The sequence below is a fragment of the Vigna radiata genome, chromosome 8 (genome assembly GCF_000741045.1).
Source record: "Vigna radiata var. radiata cultivar VC1973A chromosome 8, Vradiata_ver6, whole genome shotgun sequence".
NCBI classification, from domain to species: domain Eukaryota; kingdom Viridiplantae; phylum Streptophyta; class Magnoliopsida; order Fabales; family Fabaceae; genus Vigna; species Vigna radiata.
Window position 1 is genome coordinate 31,353,977 of NC_028358.1, and position 19,847 is coordinate 31,373,823.

The window sequence follows — 19,847 nt, forward strand, 5'->3', positions numbered from 1 at the left end:
CAAAGACTAGTTGATTTGATTTAAATCAGTAGAATATATGTGTCGGTGTAGTATAGTGAGAATGTGAACACGTTTGGAGGAAGCATCTTTTGTAGAAGAAAGAATAGAAGTTAAAATTAATTTCTCCCTACATGAAATATTAAATTTTGAAGAAATTAACAGAAAATAATTTCTACATAATATTAATTGTGAAGAAAAATGGTTTTATTTGTTAACAAAATGATAAAGATGATGTTTTGATGATGCCCAAATCAAGTCAAGATTTATCAAGATTAATGAAGATCCAGACTTATTTTTTGTTATTAAAAGCTTTTATAATAATTTTAATTTATTGTTTAGGACTTAGATTTTCATTGGTTTCGATTCCATGTACTTTCATACATTGTAATCAGTGTTAAGAGTCAAAATCACATTGTTTTAATCGATTAAAACTAGTATTAATCGATTAAAAATCGATTAAAACGAGTAAAAGCTGAAAACTCAACTGATATAGAAATAATCGATTAATACTTAATTTAATCGATTAGTTAATCGATTAAAATCAGGAATAATCGATTAATACTAGCTGTTGGAGGTTTCAGATTTGAAAAACTAGCCGTTGCACTTCATTTAATCGATAACAGTAATATTAATCGATTAAAAGCGTTAAATGGCCAGTTTCGAAGAATGAAAGAGTATTTGCTTGAGTCTATATATAGGCTCTCTTTATCCATCAACATTAACTCTTCCCTTGTGCTTTAAACATCTGAAATCATTGAGAACAGTGTGTTGTTGCTTAAGCTAAAGAAACTCTTGTTTGCAAAGCTGTGAAGTGCTACTGCGGTGATAGAGGAATAGCTTGTTCATCCTTGGTGCGTCTGAGGAGGTGCTTGGAAGAGGATCATCCTTCGTGAAGTATTCGAAGGAGGTGGTCATCCTTTGTGAAGACTCAAAGGAGGTGTAAGTTCATCTCTTGTGGTTTCAAGAAAGGTGGTATTCTAAACTATTACAAGTTAATTTTATGCGTGACTATTAATTGTAATTATTTTGTGTTTAGTAAAAAAGGTTTATCTTGTTTTTGACATAAACGACTGGATGTAGGATCCTTATGATCTGAACCAGGATAAAATCATCTCTGCAACTTTTTTCTCTTCCTTACTCTATTTATTTCAGTTTAATTATCAGCTTAGTAAGTGAATTTGAGAAAAATACTAAAAAGCACAAAAAAGTAATATAACCAATTCACTTTTTTTCTCTTAAAATGGTTACTGAGAAGATAAGTTTCTTTACACATGCCTTAAATTTTGGTAATTTGTCATAATTGAAGATTAAATTATTTTCTTTTGATTTAATATATTTAAAAACAAGTTTCTTTTGGTTTAATATATTCAAAAACTTGGTTTTGCCATTTTAAACTTGAATAGTGCAAATATATACATGAATTGGAAAATGTAATATCAATTGCTTTTTTTTTTAAATTTAAAGTTGTGTTAATTATTTGGGATGAGATACCATGGGTAATGGTGTGATAACTTGTTTACATGTTTCTTTACATTTGAGCATTTTTAATAATATATTTTCTGTAATAATCTTTCACTTATTTTTTATTTTATTTTAGAGTTAAATATGTTTTTCATATTTGTAAGTTATATTCATTTTTGCTCTTAGTTTCTAATTTTTGTTTTCCTTTATAACTTTTCTAAAAAAATAGTAATTAAAAAAAAGTTGAAACACAACATTTTCTTTTGTTTTAATTTAATTTATTATTATAGTTGTTTTAAGATTTTTTTTTCTCTAAAATTATAGGAACGACAATCACCGTTTTGGCATTGTAAATAATATATAAATATTTAAAAATAGTTATTATTTATTAGTTGACGTGAAACTTTGAAAATACTATCATAATTATTGTTTCTATTATCGTCTAGTTACTCTTTTATTAAAACTATCACTGCCATACACTTAACTATTTAAAGTTTCTTGACAAAAAGTTTGCATGCATTGATATATTTATATACTATGAATTATTTTTAATTAATGTAAGACTTCTAATTATGAAAAATAAATCCTTATAATTAAAGAGTTATATACTTAGTTAAGTTGAATCTCATTTCTAACAAAGAGGATAGTTTCAACCATTAGCTATTTGTTGTTCACACTCTGCAATGACCAAAGCAGTCGTTTTGGTGAACATGCATCAGCCATGTGCCATATGGGCGTAGTTCCACCAGATAAGGCACGTTATATGCCATATATTCATGAGCATTTTCATATCTCACTTATCATTGTCAAAACTTCTTTAGCAGTTGCAATATAAAATCTTTCCATTCTTCATAAGCAAGATAATAGGCCATTGCATGTTACTACTACCATTAATGCTTCTTTTCTTGCATCTTCTTGCGTATAAGACTTGACTTTGTATCATACAAGAAATAGCAATGCGTTTTCAATATCTTTCCTATTATTAAATAAGGAAGGTGTCTAACTAATGAAATTTATCTTTTTTAGCAATGCTTATGTAAATTCTATCAAACTATTATCAATGAACTTTAAGTCTAATTCAATTTCATCTGCTTGTAAGATGAAGTCTACACGTATTTACAGTATTATGTAAGATGGTTCTGTAGTTAAATTATTATTGATCTGCACAGTATTAAGGTTTAGAACATAGCCGAACTAATTATATATTATAGTTGGTCTTTGACAATGTGGTAGGAGAAGAATCTTATCTGCTATCTGTTTGTTAGTTAGTTTGCCTTTAAAATAGTGTAAAATTCTGACAATACTCAAAAATAATTTATACAACTTATCACTCACTAAATTATGCATGATTTACTCTGAAGCAAGTTGAGCTGCAAATTGTGTTTGACTGTACCACTTACGTACCACGGATCCTATGACCAACAATGCATGTTCATGTTATTTCACTGCTCATTGAGACTAAACAATAATCATAAGGAGAAAATGTAAGATGAATATTAATATTAAAGCAATTAGCATTATTTGGTTGCTTTGGGTACAATTCTGATGGGTTGAGTCTTCTTCACACCTACCTAACTGCCTTCTATTTTTTATTATATTAAGGGAACTAGTTTTTGGGTCAACACCACTTTTTCTTTTTTTTTTTGATAAAACGAATTTTTTTTTATGGGCAAAAACGTCTGAACCAGCAATTATAAATACATCATAAGAGTTTGTCACGTTAAGCAGAAAATTAAGAAAATCCTAGTTCAGAATCATACTGAGAGATCGAGAAGATGGAAAAAGTAGTTTTGAGTGGTGTAATACTACTTGTGGTGTTATTCACGACAGAACTTAGAGTAGCATCCGCAGGTTGGTTGAAAGCTCATGCAACTTTTTATGGTGGAAGTGATGCCTCAGGAACAATGGGTAAAAGATGTTGTACATTTCTACTTTCTGAATTACATTATTACAGTGCTCTTCTTGAATTCAAATTTAAGTGCAAAATAAGAGGAATAAATTCCACATGATATGAAAGAGTAGCTTGTTTGTACTTGTACAGGTGGTGCATGTGGGTATGGAAATCTCAACACAGATGGTTATGGAATAAAAACAGCTGCTTTGAGTACTGCTTTGTTTAATGATGGAAAGTCATGTGGTGGTTGCTATCAGATAGTTTGTGATGCAAGCCAAGTGCCCCAATGGTGCCTAAGGGGCACTTCCATTACGATCACTGCTACAAATTTCTGCCCTCCAAACTATGCACTACCTAGTGACAATGGGGGTTGGTGTAATCCTCCAAGACCACACTTTGACATGTCTCAACCTGCATTTGAGATGATCGCCAAATACAAGGCTGGAATTGTCCCAATTTTATACAGAAAGTATGTTATATTGCTTTATGCATATTCTAACTATGAAAGTGAAAATTATTTCAACTTACACATGTTGACATTTGATGCAGAGTTGGGTGCAAAAGAAGTGGAGGCATCAGATTTACCATCAATGGGAAGGACTATTTCGAACTGGTGCTTATAAGCAACGTCGGAGGAGCAGGCGATATTTCTCTAGTTTGGATCAAAGGGTCAAAAATGAGTAACTGGGAATCTATGTCAAGGAATTGGGGTGCTAACTGGCAAAGCTTAAGCTACCTCAACGGTCAGAGCTTGTCCTTCAGAATCCAACTCAGCAATGGAAAACTTCTCACAGCTTTTAACGTGGCACCGTCCAATTGGAGATTTGGCCAGTCTTTCATCAGCAAGGTGCAGTCATGAATGGAAGAATACATACAAATTTTACGCACCATTCTTCCACTTCGTCTTTTTTTATAATAATATCTTGTTTCTGATTTCTTTATCCAAGGACTGTATGTTAAACTTGTATGCTTTCCAAGGGATTGTGGCTCCAAAATTTTAGCATTTCGCGATGAAGCCCACCAAATATGTAAGCTCGAACAAATGGATCAAGTTATGCACTTGAAATTTCCAGTGTTTGAACAAAGGAAAAAACCAGCTTTTGTAATTAATTCTAAGATATCTCTCAAACTATCTAGATACCTTGTAGTACTTATCCTTCTAAGATTATGAAGACTAATAATCACCCACTACTATCATCCCTCTAAAGGCTCGTAGTTCAAATACACTGGTCAAAATATCCCCACGAAACAGAACATCATTCTATGCTAACTGTTTTTCTTTTGCAGCAAAAAAAAGAAGTAACTTCTTTCTTATCCGCTTACATACCTACTTACTACGTTAGAATTAAGGAGGCTTTCGATAAACTGTTTTAGTTTTTGTTAGCATAAAAAATGATAGTTTAAATATCAAAATTAAATTTTTTACACAAGGTATAATCACTCACTATTAATTCTACTGGTCTTTAAAGCTAAAAGAATCACGTAAGCGCAATCAATTTTAATTTTTATTAAATTTTCATAGGGTCTAACTCAATTGAACAAGATGTATAAATTGTTGATTTTATCACATTTTCTAGTGTCTAACTCAACTCAACTGAACAAAGATTTATTGTAAATTTTAATCAAATTAAATGAGAATCTAAAATCGTAACACATTATTTGACACAAGGCTGTTAGCACCGATTCCAACACGATCTTATCATTACGAACCTAGGAGGAAAAGTTTTCAATGGATAGATTAAATATTTTGAAAGTCAATATTATACATCCAAATCGGCTTACAAGCAGGTAGGTGACCCCATCACCATTCTAGCCTTCGCTAGGGATGTTCACACACACTTCTATTGCTACCTCTCAACATAAGCCACTGAATAGTCAGACAGGCCGCGGGCCGTGATCAATATATTTTTTATCTAAAGAAGAGAACCAACAAAAATTAATGCTCAAGCAGCCCTATGATCTTTTGGCAACAGTTTGAATTAAGGAACTGGTGTAAATCAATGGCAATGGCATCCCAATCAACAGAAGCTGGACCTCCACCAATCTTTGATGGACTTTTGCATGGTATGCCACAAATATACATTCATGTCATCTTCGCATTACACGGTGGCGTTCTCTTTTCCTGAAGCGCTCTAACATGAATTCATCTGTTGCAGCCTGCCTCTGTACTGCTCCAGTGCCATCAGTGCTTAAATCATTTTGTTTGGATCCAGAACTATCATCCTGTGAACTTCTATCTTTGTACAACTCTGGATGTTCTGCAAATTGGGGGCTCGCTAGTCAGTAATTAGGATACAGATTGCTTTAAAACAATCAACAAATGCCACAGGATGAATACATTTATAACTAAATCAAGACTGTAAACAAGCAAGTATTCGTATGTACTCTAAAATAACAGAATCAAGGAAGTGAAACCTCTTCTAAGTTTTTCAGCATAATCCCTTCCACGTTGGAAATAATCAGCACTATAACTCGATGGTATGCTGAAATCTGACTTTGTCCGACCCATAAGTCTCTTTTCCTGTAGAAGCTTTTTGGCAGCCTCTGTTTCTTCAATATTTTTTAATTTATATCTGCAAACATGAAATCAAAACGATTAAGACACGTCACCTTTTTGTTCCACGTTGAATAGATTGACTACAATTACTTGCAACATACGAGAGAATCTATTACAGTTAGAAAGCAACGAACCATGGAAAAGATTAACATTGTAAATATTAATCTTTGAACAAAAGCACTTCAGCTGAAAACCAAAGTTCATAAAATTTGGTTCTTTGTTTCCAACCATGGGTACTAAAAATCACGTAGAGCCAATACGTAGCCAACATACTAAACAGGAAAAAAATATAAATGCAAAGTCAAATCCGTTAAAAAAATTATACCATTTTCCCCCTTGATGAAATAGATAAAAAAAGACACAATAAACAAGAATCATCAAGTACTCGCAACATATAAGAAAAGAAGATAAATTATTACCCTTAAAAAGCAATGAACCAAGGACGCAAGGACGTGAGGAGTAATATTGAGTATAAAAATTGAAAAAATAAGCTTCAGTATAAAAGCTAATGTCCTTAAAGTATGGTTGTTTGTTTCCCATGTACGGGCACTAAGTTAGCACTTGTGTGCAGAAAACAAAGAATATTATGTCCTCCTTGGTTCCACCCCTTTCAGCGGAATAAAACAAGTACCACTCTCTAACTCCATGTACTATTATAATTTATTTTTAAGAGGCACCAAACATTGAATAACGTGATCTGTCTTGTTTTAACTCGTCAACAAAAGGAAGTCATTGTAATCAAACTGCAGATCAATTTATACCCTAGATGAATAACATAGTAGAGCCTATGATTAACTTGAAAAAGGAAATATAAAAAGAACACAGTCAATTCTTAAATGCTTCTTCAACAAATAATGCAAACATCAAATACAGGCCATCACAAGTACGAGAAAGCATACTCGATTGGAAGCTGAACCTCAGCAATACCAGTAGTCCACTGAGTAGAGCTTTCTTCAGAATTTCGCCTTTTTACCTGACAGGGCACAACATTTTTAAAAGAATGATTCCAAGAAAAGGCAATACATACTGAAAGAGAAGGATGTATCAAACACTAACTGTAAGACAAATCATTTACATCCTTGATAATGTCACCGGGTGCTATAAACTATAAAGAAAAACAAAGAACAATAAATACTGTAAATTGAAAAACAAAGAAGAGTCACTCACTTTAAGATGCTCAGGGATCTTATAAAGTTCATCTTCAGCACGTTTCAGCTCATTCTCAACTTGATCAGCAGCATCCACTTTCCTTCCCCTCTTCTTCGCTAACTCGTGCTCGATGTATTTCACCCTGATCAACAAACAAGTTGAACCAACATCAACAACCAAATCGAAATTTAGAAGCCTAAGCACAAACACAACATAATATAATATAGACACACATATTAGGGTCTTCAACCAAAACAGCGGTCTCTTGAGCGAAGGTATCTTGAAGAACGAGCTCATCCTTGTCGCCGCCATCACCGTCGTTCTTTTCGGCGGCTTTAGCAGCCAAAGCGCCGACTGTTCCACTCTGCGCTTGCAAACTAGGGTTTGCTGGAATTCCCGATTTCCTTTCCCGCTGCTTTTGGAGAAGCTTGATTTCCTCCAGTGCCATTCTGTACAAAGTAATAGCATCAATGAAGCGTAAACCCTAACCAAAAATTCAGTATCAGAATTGTAGATTTGAAATAAGTAACAAACCTTCTTTCTCGTTCATCGTCTGATTCATTGTTGTTCTGAGAGGGAGGAAGTCGATCTTCGTCTGTTGGAGCGCTTCTCTTTCGGTAGTTTTTCTTTCGCTGCTGTTGTGGTTTTGAATCCTCCATTGTTGTTAATGTTAGCGGAAACGGATCGAATGCGAATGCAATGAAGAGGTTTAAACGTAACGTTTTACCCCTTCGACACTCGCTACCAAGCAACACTTCCCACTCGATTTAATGTTTTTGTTTCCTACAATAAAATTCAGTTCAAAATATGATTTTTATTCCTCTAGAATCTCTAACTGGGGTCTATTACAATATAAAAGAAAAGAAAAAAGATATTATCGAATTCATTTTATTTTATAAATAATATTTTAAAAAATAAATTTTTTATTATTTAATATTTCTTATTTCTTTTATTTATATTTATTTTGTTGTTATCTGTATATAAAAATTATTTTACTTTTTATCTATTTATTTTATTTTTTATTTTTTTATTTATATTTATTTTGTTATAATATGTGTATACAATTTATTTTACCTTTTTATTTATTTATTTTCTTTTTAAATTAATTTTTTTATACTATTTTTTATTTGAATTTTATTTTTTTATAATTTTTAATTAATAAGTCATTTAGTAAATAATTACAAAATAACTTATATTTAAAGTATAAATTTTTTATATTATTTTTTCATTTTTAATTTTATCTTTTTATAATTTATAATTTTATTTTTTTATAATTTATAATTTTATCTTAATCCATTTAATTAGATTGGAATTTAAAAATCTAAATCACAATCTATTTAATTGTATTTGGATTGGATAGTATTTTGATTTTAAAGATAAAAAATAAAGATAGGTCTACGGTTTCTATTTGAAGGTAAGTTTGAGTAGTTCTCAAGTGAAGGTTGACTAGTTTTCTTTACATGAAATTTAATCGAGTTAGGCCTAGTCAAAATTCAGCTTATCAATCTAAATTGAAATTTAACTGAGTCAATTCGTGCCAAAACTTGGTTGAGCCAACCTTGATCTAAATTCAACCAAGTCGACCATGGTTGAACTCGACCAAGTTGTTCAGTTGAAATTCAGTCGAGTCAAGCCTAACCAAAATTGGTTGAGTTGGGCCCAACCAAAATCGATTGAGTCGAGTTTGATTGAAATTCAACCTAGTCGGCCCTAGTCAAATTGGGTTGAGACTACTTCAACCAAAATTTGGCGTAGTTGGCCCTCACCAAATTTTGAGCGAGAGGACCACAATCAATGTTTGCTTGAGTCGGACTCGAAAAAAAAAATTTGACCGCATCAGCCTTAATTGAAATCCACTGAATCGACCTTGACCAAAATTGAACTGAGTCACCTCAGTCAAAATTTGGTTAAGTCACGTGCAACTGAAATTGGTCGAGTCAACCTTAGTCGAAACTGGCCGAGTTAGCCTTGACCGCAATTTGACAAAGTAGGCCTTAGTTGAAATTCGACTAAGGACAAAGTTCAATCAAGTCGGCCTCGACACGAATTTGACCGAGTCTGTCCCCACCATAATTTGATCGAGTTGGGCTTAGCCAAAATTTAACCTTGTTGTCGTCAACCGAAATTCAACCAAGTCGACCCCAACCGAAATTTGGTAGAGTTAGTCCAGACCCAAATTCGGTCGAGTTGGCCCCACCCAAATTTAGTAAGTCAACCTCAGTCAGAATTCAGTCTAGTCGGGTGATGAGTGCATATTTATGCCTACGTTTATGCTTTATAATTCAAATTTTTTATGAGATTCTTGTGCTTAAATGGTTGGTTTAAAGTGAATTTATGACAATTGAATTTATCGGGTTTGGGAATTAAAGATGCTTAAAATGTGATTTTTAGTTGCATAAATTATGTTGGATATTTAAATGCTTATTTGTGCAACTGAAATTAGAATTTTGTTCATTTAAAGTGAAATTAAATGAAATTTCAGGGACTTTTTTATAATTTTGGAAAATAAAGAAGGACATAAATGGAATTCCAAAGACAGTTCAGTTGATATTTAAAGATAATTAATTTAATTTGAAAATATCAACAGGAAATATCTATCAGATATTCTTAAAAATTGATTAAGTTTGTTGAATATTTGAAAGATATAAGATAAAAAATATTATCAACAAAATATTCAGAATCTAAGCCTAATCAAGCTTATATAAAGAGACTTAGGGGAGACAGAAATCAGAACTCATTCGTTCACTCAGACTCCTCCACTAGAAGCAATCATCCACCACTCCTCTGATTTTTATTTTAACATGTATTCCAATCCATTTATAAAGGGTTAAGCTTCTAGGGCCATTCCACTGTATTTTCCTTATGAATTCTGAGGTTAAGTTGAATTGATGTATTTGTTTCTTTTGATTATTAATTTGAGTTATTCTTCTTCTATGTCTTTCATTTCTCAATCATATTAAAAGTAATGATTTTTGCATTATAATGTGTTTGAATCTACATGCATATTAATCATATGAGTTCAAGGGTTGTTAGGTTTGATCGAGAATTTACTTTGATTGAATTTATGAACTTTCATATGATTAAACGAGTTTTTATTACTGATTGAGAATATACTTTGATTGGTGGTAGGAATTTCAACTATAATTAATTGAGAAATTACTTTGATTAATTAACTTTTAATTTGGTTAAGAGATTTAAGAATAAATACGATTAAGCACAATAGGATTTGATTGAGAATCTACTTTGGTTAAATGTATGATCCTCCTTAAATTAATTAAAAATATACTTTAATTATTTTTGAAACCCGAACAATAACCAATCGAACAATGATCTGTGTATAACCAATAATGAATCTATCTTGGAAAAACAATGAAATTAACCTATTTTATTATAATTGTTTCTAAGTTTCTCATTAGTCTTCCTTGATTAAAGGTCAAGAGAGTCAACCCAACCCATTTTTAATGGATCTAATAGTGAAGTACATTATATTGACCTCATTGTATTTAATCTCACTGTATACAAAGATAAAAGAATCTATTTTTAATATATTTTAAATTAGATTTAAAATGAATCCAAATTTAATTGAGACAATTAAAATGAATCTAAATGAATTTCAATTTAAATTCATACAAGATCAACTAAATTTGGAATGTAATATCAATCCATTTTATTAGATCTAATTAGACTATCACAAACACAGTCTATGATTATATTTATTGTTTGGTCGACTAGAGAAATTGTGTCATCTAAAATTAACTAGATTATACGATGCAAAAAGTATAACAAAAATACTTTTAAAAAATAAATAATTATATATTAGAGTGATAAAATGGACCTTTTCCAATATTTCAAAATTTGATTTTGATGTCATAATGCTTTTTATTTATTATAATACTTAAATGATGCATGCATGTAATAATATTTTAATATAAATTATTAATATTTATAAATTAAGTTGTTATTGTGATTTATAATAAAATAATTTAAATAGTAGTTATTTTAATTTTTTTTAATTAGAAATATTAATTTATAAGTTAAAAATTTAGAAAATATCTCTCTCTCTCTCTCTCTATATATATATATATATTTAAAAATAACATTTAAAAACCAAAGTTTAAAATGAAAATAAAGTAAAAAATCCTGGTATACTATATTCTATCGTAGAATGGGTTACATTATCAACCGGATGAACTTATTTATCTTGTTTACAGCGGCTCAATGATGGGTCGAACCAATGTGGGATACCTACTCTTCATTTTCCTTTTTTTCTAAGTCAAATATCTTCTTTTTCATTCATCTGATAACCAAATAAAATTACTTCACCAACCATCTCATTTATGGTTTAAAGAAGAAGTAATAAAAATGACATACATTTATGGTTTAATGAAGAAGTAATACTAAGCTGACATATTATTTGATATATATTATAAAAATAAAATAAGCATAAAAATAATTTTTTTTGTATTTCTAAATAAAAAAATAAGAAAAGATAATATAAAATAAATATAAAAAATTTGTATGTTTCAAAATATTATTTTTCTTAATCAAGTACATTTTCTATAAAAGAAAATAATTTGAGTGCCTCAAAGTTTAAGATGTCCCATCTTCCAAACTGATTTAACAACCGACCAACGTGAAAGAGAAAGTGAGGTGGACATGTGCGTAAACCTACAATCTATATTCTGTGTTAGTAAACGATCATTGACAACATTTTTTTAGGAAAATAAAATTTTAACACTATTTTTGACACTATTTTGACATTGCACACGTGTCAAAATGTGATTGGACGATTTCAAATTAAAAAACAAACTTTGGTTTTTTTCTTCCAAACATGCCCCTGTCTCAATCTTTATAATTTGAAATCGTCCAATCACATTTTGAAACGTGTGAAGTATCAAAAAAGTGTCAAAAAATGGTGTTAAAATATCATTTTCCCATTTTTTAATAACTTTTTTGATAATGAGATATGTGTCATCATTTTATTCATTTTGAATTTATGTTTAAAAAAATATTTAAAATAAATTAATCACAAACTGTCACTGTCAAAAAATTGTTAAAAAAGTGTGTTAAAAAGATTTTTTCTGTTGACAAAATTTATGACAAAAAAAGGAGAATAATAATATTTTAATACTCACAAATTTTTTACATTTACTTATCATTATTAATATAAATACAAAAATTTATTTTTTTTCCGACTATTTTATCTGTCGAATGTATTTATTATTCAACCAGAAAATGATTCAAACGAATATACGTACCCACATAGAAGGTGACAACTTCGACGTCATAGAATTTGTATCACTATAACCACGTAGTATGTAATCCACGATACAATATTATAATACTGAGAACAACAACAGCGTAAGTGAAACAATGAATCACAAACCTTCAAGAATTACCGGAAAAGTATGCTTATAAGAGTGAATCTTTCTCTCTGGAATATCATAATTAACTTAAAAAAGAAATTAACTCTTCTTTGGAGCAAGCTTGGCCTTGATGTCATCAACCTGTTTAGTATCAATCTGAAAAGCCTGAGCAAGAACATTATCAGGCACAGTTGGTGTTGAGCTGAAAAGAGCTGCAGCTACAGAAAANGTTCCAGGAAGTTGGCTGTTGAAAGCAGAAAGCACCGAAGCAGGCTTATCTCCACTGTTCTTCTGATAATGCACCAAACCTTTAGGGAACACAAAGATTTCACCTTTCTTGATGGACTTTGAGATGAGTTTGTTGGCTGTGGTGATAAACCCCACGTCTAATTGACCATCCAACACAAACACAATCTCAGTGGCACGAGGGTGTGTGTGAGGTGGGTTAAGTCCCCCAGCTTTATAGTCTATTCTAGAGAAAGACACTCCCAATGTGTTAAGTCCTGGGATTTTTTCCACATTGGCTGCAGTAACTACAGATCCCAATGTGTTGTTGATAACTCCAGGTTTCGCTAAGCCAGCAAAGAAGAAATCAGCTTCTGTCACATTAGTCTCTGCCTTGCAGGCAAATCCATTCACCTTCACACCTGAATACAATTTATTACACACCACTGGTTACTGCACTATTTTCCTAGGCACAACTTTGGCATATTTATTTGAACTATAAGAGCAGAGAGAGAAACTAAAATGGCGGTGAATAGTAATATATGCATATTATTACCTGAAGAGGGAAGTGCGACACAAAGGTCTTGAAGTGTGTCAGGGTCAGAAGCGAAGGCAAATGAGAAGGCACAACAGAAGATGACCAAAATTGCATAAGTGTTTGTTGGCAACATGGTTTGGATTTGGAATGATGATTGAGCTATTTGCAAGGAGTGGAAACAGAAAGGGATTTTTGATATGATTAGAGATAATAGTGGAATGTTTGTGTTGGATGACTAAAATTGTGGCAAGTTGGCCTCTTTATATATGCATTATTTTGTAAACAGGTAGTGGTTCTAGACATAGTAGATGAGAACGATGTGATTGTAAAGCATTTCAGTGGTCCATAGACTTAAACTCAAAGCGATTGTGTGTTAAGGCTTAATGGGAATCCTATAAACTTTTTATGTCTTTATTAGAAAAGAAAATCATTCATGCAAGAAAAAATCAGCATATAAATTAGGTGGTTGCTTGCGGACAATATGCAGACAGTGACTGTCTAATGAAGAGGAGTTTGGTGAGAGATGCCAGATTATAGTCAGATGCAGACTTTGTCCATGCATTGTTGTGAAGTGAAATATTTAGTTTTAAATTTAGAAGAAAGAATGTCTAGATTTAAGAGAAAAAGAGAAAAAGGGTGTTTGATCATTAAACCAATGTAGTTATTATATGAACTAAATTAAACTTTTTGCTAAATCAATTCTCAATTTAGTTATATTATGTCATCTTTTGAGTCATTACTAAGACAGATTAAGTTTGACTCAATTGTCAATCTGAACAACCTTAGGAAATGGATGAGAGGCATAGGCCCCTTTAGAAGCGCGACACGCACTCCTTCAGTTCCTCTGTTGCTTTCACGGTTAGGCCCATTTGAAAACTGATTTTTCTAAATTAGTCAGATAATAAAAATGTGTGTGTGTGTGTGTATATATATATATATATATATATATATATATATATATATATTAACTTGAAATGTTTTACCACAGACATGTTGATTTAGTATAAAAGGAAAAAGTTATCTCATTCTATCCCAGTCTATTTTAATCTTTTAAACAATAATAATGATTTACAGTTTCATGTCATTACTATCTCCAGATTGAAGTAGTTGGTTTTCGTTTGTCTATGGCAGCACGTTTGTTTCGGCAAGCTGCTGCTATTGCAGTTGTTTGGAATGTACCATGTTCTTAGCAGTAACGCATCATATGAAAATGAGATGCCAAAGTTTAAACGTAACGCTTTTACCCTTCAACATTCTACAACAACATTTCCCTCACTATTACCCTCAACCACCCACCTACTGCTACAATGCAGAGGTAAAGGCAAGGACTTGGACTCTGTATAGCATATATCAGTATAATATTGGTATGAACTGTATGAAACAAATAAAAGCATTGTTACTCTTAATACTTTTGATAATACATAATAATGAAGTATTAACAAAGTATCAGAATTTATGTAAGTGAATCACATTGAAATGTGTTTGATAGTGAATAGAGACTTATATACGAAGGTACATGCATGTATAAGAAATTTCATTGGTGATTCAAAATCATCATAAATGCAAGTTCTTAGCATAGATGAGCAGATATTGTCAAATAAATCAGTACTTCTCAATTTCGAAAGAACAGCTAGATAAACCAAATCAAACTAAATACATATATGCTTAAAATCTGAGTCAATTTCACAGGCAGTATAGACCAACCGATCAACACAAATCCTAAAACTAGCGATCGGTCAACCTATAATATAGACCAACCGATTAACACAAATCCTGAAAGAAACAGTCAGATAAAGCATGTTTATGAAACATTGGATCATAACTGGACCAACTTTAACCAAAAACATACTTCGAAATCTATAAATAAAAAGATAATATAAGAAGGTATATATGTGTGACATTTATTGAACATTTAACTTAATTATGATAACCGATCGGTAACTTGAGTACCTACTGCTCGAATTTAGATAATATGAAGGTGTAGTTCTAACCCTACGTACCGAAACAGGAATGATCCAATCAAACTTAATTGCATGCATGCTTAGAAATGAACACACTGGAAAAATGAAACTTGTGCCTACCTATTATTCATAATTTATAATTTCACCAGTTCAGCTGTCTTGATGTGTTGAGAGACTCTTTGGTTTTCTTTTATATGTGGATATTTAATTTGATCACCGCAAATATTCTTTTCCACCAAAAACCACTTTACGTGTTGTCCATCACTCCATTTATTTTCTAATTACAGGGCATGCAATAATGAAATCCCTTCTGTAGGAGAATTTTCTCTGCAACATAAAACCATTGATCACATTCTCTCTTTAACAACTATTATTGGAATAAGTAATTAATGGTTCAGATTTTGTAGGACTGAAGAGAAGTTTGACTAGAGAGGTCCTAAGTTAAGAAGGATATTTGAATGCCTCCAATTATAAGATGTCTGACGTCTTACCAGACTGATTTAACTACTAACCAACATGAAAGAGAAAGTGAGGTGGTAAAGGTCCAACCTTTATTGATATGTGTTTACAAAATAATGAATCACAAAACCAAGAAATGAGTGTACCAAGGGTGACACCTTCTACTACATATTCCGTGTTACAACATGCTCAATGCCACATAAACGAGGAAAGGGCACCTGATAAAGGAAAAATAATAACAAGGAAAGCGCAACACCATAACAGATACAACCAATCATATCTCTCTCTCTTGAATATCATTAAGCTCGATTTAAAAATCAAGTCTTCTTAGGAGCAAGCTTGGCCTTGATGTCATCAACCTGTTTAGTATCAATCTGAAAAGCCTGAGCAAGAACATTATCAGGCACAGTTGGTGTTGAGCTGAAAAGAGCTGCAGCTACAGAAAATGTTCCAGGAAGTTGGCTGTTGAAAGCAGAAAGCACNGAAGCAGGCTTATCTCCACTGTTCTTCTGATAGTGCACCAAACCTTTAGGGAACACAAAGATTTCACCTTTCTTGATGGACTTTGAGATGAGTTTGTTGGCTGTGGTGATAAACCCCACGTCTAATTGACCATCCAACACAAACACAATCTCAGTGGCACGAGGGTGTGTGTGAGGTGGGTTAAGTCCCCCAGCTTTATAGTCTATTCTAGAGAAAGACACTCCCAATGTGTTAAGTCCTGGAATTTTTTCCACATTGGCTGCAGTAACCACAGATCCCAATGTGTTGTTGATTACTCCAGATTTGGCTAAGCCAGCAAAGAAGAAATCAGCTTCTGTTACATTTGCCTCAGCCTTGCATTCAAATCCGTTCACCTTCACACCTGCACATAATTAATTCACACTTGTACTATTTTCCTAAACACAACTTTGGCACATTTATTTGAACTATATGATAGCAGAATGAGAAAAGAAATTGTGAATGGTTAGGCATGGTACCTGAAGAGGGAAGTGCCACACAAATGTCTTGAAGTGTGTCAGGGTCAGAAGCAAAAGCAAAGGAGATGGCAGAGCTGAAGATGACAAAAATTGCCAAAGTGTTTGTCAGTGACATGTTTTGGATGATAATAGTTATGTCAATGAGTGAAAACAGGAAGAATTTATGTAGCAAGAGATAAGAGAGGAAGGTTTTATATAGTTGGTGAGAAATGTGGCAAGTTGCTCTCTCTATATATACATGCATAATTTGTAAACAGGGAATTGTTATAGGCAGGGTAGATGGAAGTAGTGATGTGATGGTAAAGCATTAATGAAGTCCTTCGACTTAAATTCAAAGCAATTGGTAAAAATGCTAATAGGAATGAATGTACAGAGTAATTGGTATGTTGGTTGCAGGGGATATTCAGAGATTAGCTGTCTAATGAAGAAGAAGTGTTTGGTGAGAATTGAGAAATGTAAGGTGATTGACAGATCCAGAGTTCCCATGCATTATGATTAACCTAAGACCTCATCATCTATATCATGTTTTCCACTTTTCCTTTTCTCCAACCAAACTCAGTTCAGAAAGTAAACCAATCATGTTTCTGATTTGGCTATTTCTTAATATATATTATTTAGTCTAATCACGATTAAAATATCACATTAGTAATATAAGTCAGTATTATCATTCATGTTTATCATTTGATTGTTGTCTTTTATATTATAATAGTTATTATATTGTTGTATTTATGAATAATTGAAAGTCTCACACATCGATTAGAGATAAGGTCAAATAACATATAAATGGATACAAACTTATTATATAAGTCAGTTTTATAAGGTTGAGCTAAGCTTAAATCCATAATTCTTAACCTGTTGTTAGTTGTACTATTGTTTTCATAGTTTTACTTTCTGTGTTGTGCTTTTGGTCCTTGAAATGCACTATAATGTCTTATGAATTAGGTCGATACCAATGAAACTGTTTTAAGAAAACTCAATGGATTTTTAAGACAAGTGTATATAAAGTTAAAAAGAAAGTGACATCTCATAATGTATTTTTATTAAGATCAAACATATCTTAGAAAAAAAAGTACTCCCAGTTCAATTCTATTCTATTCAATGAATTGTTAACTTTATTTAGTTTTCATCTTTAAAGAAAATGTGAGTTTAAGTTTTTTTCCAACTTGTAGCGGTAAAAAGCTGTCGATAAATACTAAGTTTACATGTTTTTAACGATTGAAGGACTAAATTCTTTAAAAGTATATCCCAAAATCAAATTTAAACAAAACTATAAGAACTAAAAACACTAATATTTTTGTAAATTAAAATGATACAACTTTTATACGGAAAATATATTAGCTTATAATATAAATTCAGTACAGATAGTTTAGTATATCCTAATATATTAATTATTGTATATTATCTTGAGAGTGAATTTTTCACTCTAACTTTAAATGCAAATATGGATATAATTCCCAATTTTTTTGTTATGTTCGAATTTTTCATTCCACCCTGCCTTTTATTAAGGTCAAAGAATTTTAGTATTTTCTAATATCCTTATATATTAAACTGTAAAACTAAATAATTCTATCATGCATAATAATCTATAATTAGATGACAATAAAAAATTACATTGTCAATATACTTTAATTCATTTTTAATTTTATTCAATGTGTTTATTTTCTTTTTTCAATCTTTTGGAAGTATATAAGATAAAATGTAATGGACCGAACTTATTTTTCACCATATCCTTTTTGTTTTTTGCTTTTTGTTTTCATTTTATACTAATATATCATAAACAAATGTAATTGTTTACAATATTAATCGATAAATAATAATTTTAAATATGACTTTTACCATAATTGTTATGAGAACCTAATTTCCTTTTTTTTTAAAAAAAAAGTCCGTTCTCTCTTTGAACCTAGTTTTCTCTTAAAACTTTCATTCTCTCTTTCAAAAATTTGATTCATCTCATATTTTTTAAAAAGCCTCCGTATCTTTCTTAGACTCCCATCTTGTAGTTCATTTCTTCCTTTTTGCATAATGTGACCTTTTCTCTTTTTATTTCTCAAGAATCAAGTATGTCATTGTAAACCTCGCGGCAAGAGATACATTTTTTTTTTTCCATTGAACAATTTCTCCTTTAGGGTGAGTTTCATGCTTGCCTTGGGTTAGATCTTAAATGCAAGGGAAATTTTGGATTTGCATGTGGTTATGAGTGAATTCTTTGTCTTTTTTAATCTATTATGGTTCTAGTAGTATGCTTAGATAATTAATCTAAGCTTATTATGTGTTTAGGCGTTTTATTTCAGAGGTATAGGATGTAAGGACAATTGTGCAGAAAATCAATAGAAATAAGGGAAGTTGACTTTGATATATTTTATGTTTAAATAATGGTTGAAGATATATTAAATGGTTTAATTGAAGTATACTTATGGAACCTTTTGTTTATTTCCTTCACTTTTACATTAACTTGCACCTCTTCTCTATTATGTGTTGCATTGTGTTTTCTGTGTTTAATGAAATTTTACTAGTTGTTTTTAAGCATTGATGTTTCGTGCTTATTACATGAAATTGGGATGATCAAGGTAGTAGTTCCTAAGGGAGAATTCTACCGCATTTGGATAAGTTGAGGGTTGACGACTGACGGTTGACGATTGACAGTTGACGGTCGAGTGTTGAGGGTTGATGGTTGAAAGGTTCGAGTTTGGGGTTTAGGATTCAAGGTTTATGGTTTAGGGTTTTAGTTTAGAGTTAAGGTTATGATTTGGGTTATGTTTAGGATTTAGGGTTAGGGATCAGCGTTTGGGGTCAGGGTTTGCATTGAGGGTTGAGGGTTGAGGGTTGAGGGTTGAAGGTTGAGGGTGGAGGGTGAAGGGTTAAGGGTCGAGTGTCGAGTGTCAAGGGTCGAGGGTCGAGGGTCGACGGTCAAGCGTTGAGCATCGAGGGACGCGGGTCAAAGGTCGAGGGTCAACATCGAGGATCGAGGGTCAAGGGTCGAGGGTGAAGCGTCGAGCGTCTAGCGTCGAGGGTCGAGGTTTAAGGGTCAAGGGTCGATGGTTAAGGGTCGAGGGTCGAGGGTCACAGTCGAGGGTCGAGAGTTAAGGATCGAGTGACGATGGTCGAGGGTCGAGGGCCAAGGATCGAGGATCGAGGGTCGAGGGTCAAGGGTCGAGGGCCAAGGATCAAGGGTCAAGTGTCGAGGGTCGAGGGTCGAGGGTCGAGGGTCGAGGGTCGAGGGTCGAGGGTCGAGGGTCGAGGGTCGAGGGTCGAGGGTC

General features: G+C 32.2%; 3 protein-coding genes across 5 annotated transcripts; 1 reads left to right on the forward strand and 2 right to left on the reverse strand.

Moving 5' to 3' along the window:
• The first annotated feature begins 3,065 nt into the window (after window positions 1–3,065).
• Window positions 3,066–4,337, forward strand: LOC106770865 (putative expansin-A17). Its single transcript, XM_014656697.2, has 3 exons — window positions 3,066–3,369; window positions 3,503–3,824; window positions 3,905–4,337. Exons 1-3 carry the CDS (start codon window positions 3,237–3,239, stop codon window positions 4,212–4,214), a joined length of 765 nt encoding a protein of 254 aa, XP_014512183.1. The 5' UTR covers window positions 3,066–3,236; the 3' UTR covers window positions 4,215–4,337.
• A 734-nt stretch (window positions 4,338–5,071) lies between these two features.
• On the reverse strand, window positions 5,072–7,860 carry LOC106770918 (uncharacterized protein C9orf78 homolog). Its single transcript, XM_014656767.2, has 6 exons — window positions 7,596–7,860; window positions 7,295–7,510; window positions 7,080–7,203; window positions 6,812–6,885; window positions 5,771–5,928; window positions 5,072–5,613 (listed from the first exon to the last, which is right to left on the reverse strand). Exons 1-6 carry the CDS (start codon window positions 7,718–7,720, stop codon window positions 5,444–5,446), a joined length of 867 nt encoding a protein of 288 aa, XP_014512253.1. The 5' UTR covers window positions 7,721–7,860; the 3' UTR covers window positions 5,072–5,443.
• Window positions 7,861–12,266: 4,406 nt separating this feature from the next.
• LOC106772515 (germin-like protein subfamily 2 member 4) lies at window positions 12,267–16,808 on the reverse strand. Of its 3 annotated transcripts, none has more exons than XM_014658957.2 (2): window positions 16,591–16,804; window positions 12,267–13,074 (listed from the first exon to the last, which is right to left on the reverse strand). In XM_014658957.2, the coding sequence occupies exons 1-2, from the start codon at window positions 16,703–16,705 to the stop codon at window positions 12,527–12,529; spliced, it is 663 nt and encodes a 220-aa protein (XP_014514443.1). In that variant the 5' UTR covers window positions 16,706–16,804; the 3' UTR covers window positions 12,267–12,526. The 3 variants fall into 3 exon arrangements, with proteins under 3 accessions (XP_014514443.1, XP_014514441.1, XP_014514442.1); XM_014658955.2 differs by lacking the exon at window positions 16,591–16,804 and adding an exon at window positions 13,209–13,440; XM_014658956.2 differs by lacking the exon at window positions 12,267–13,074 and adding an exon at window positions 15,681–16,475 and having other exon boundaries at window positions 16,591–16,808.
• Window positions 16,809–19,847: the final 3,039 nt, after the last annotated feature.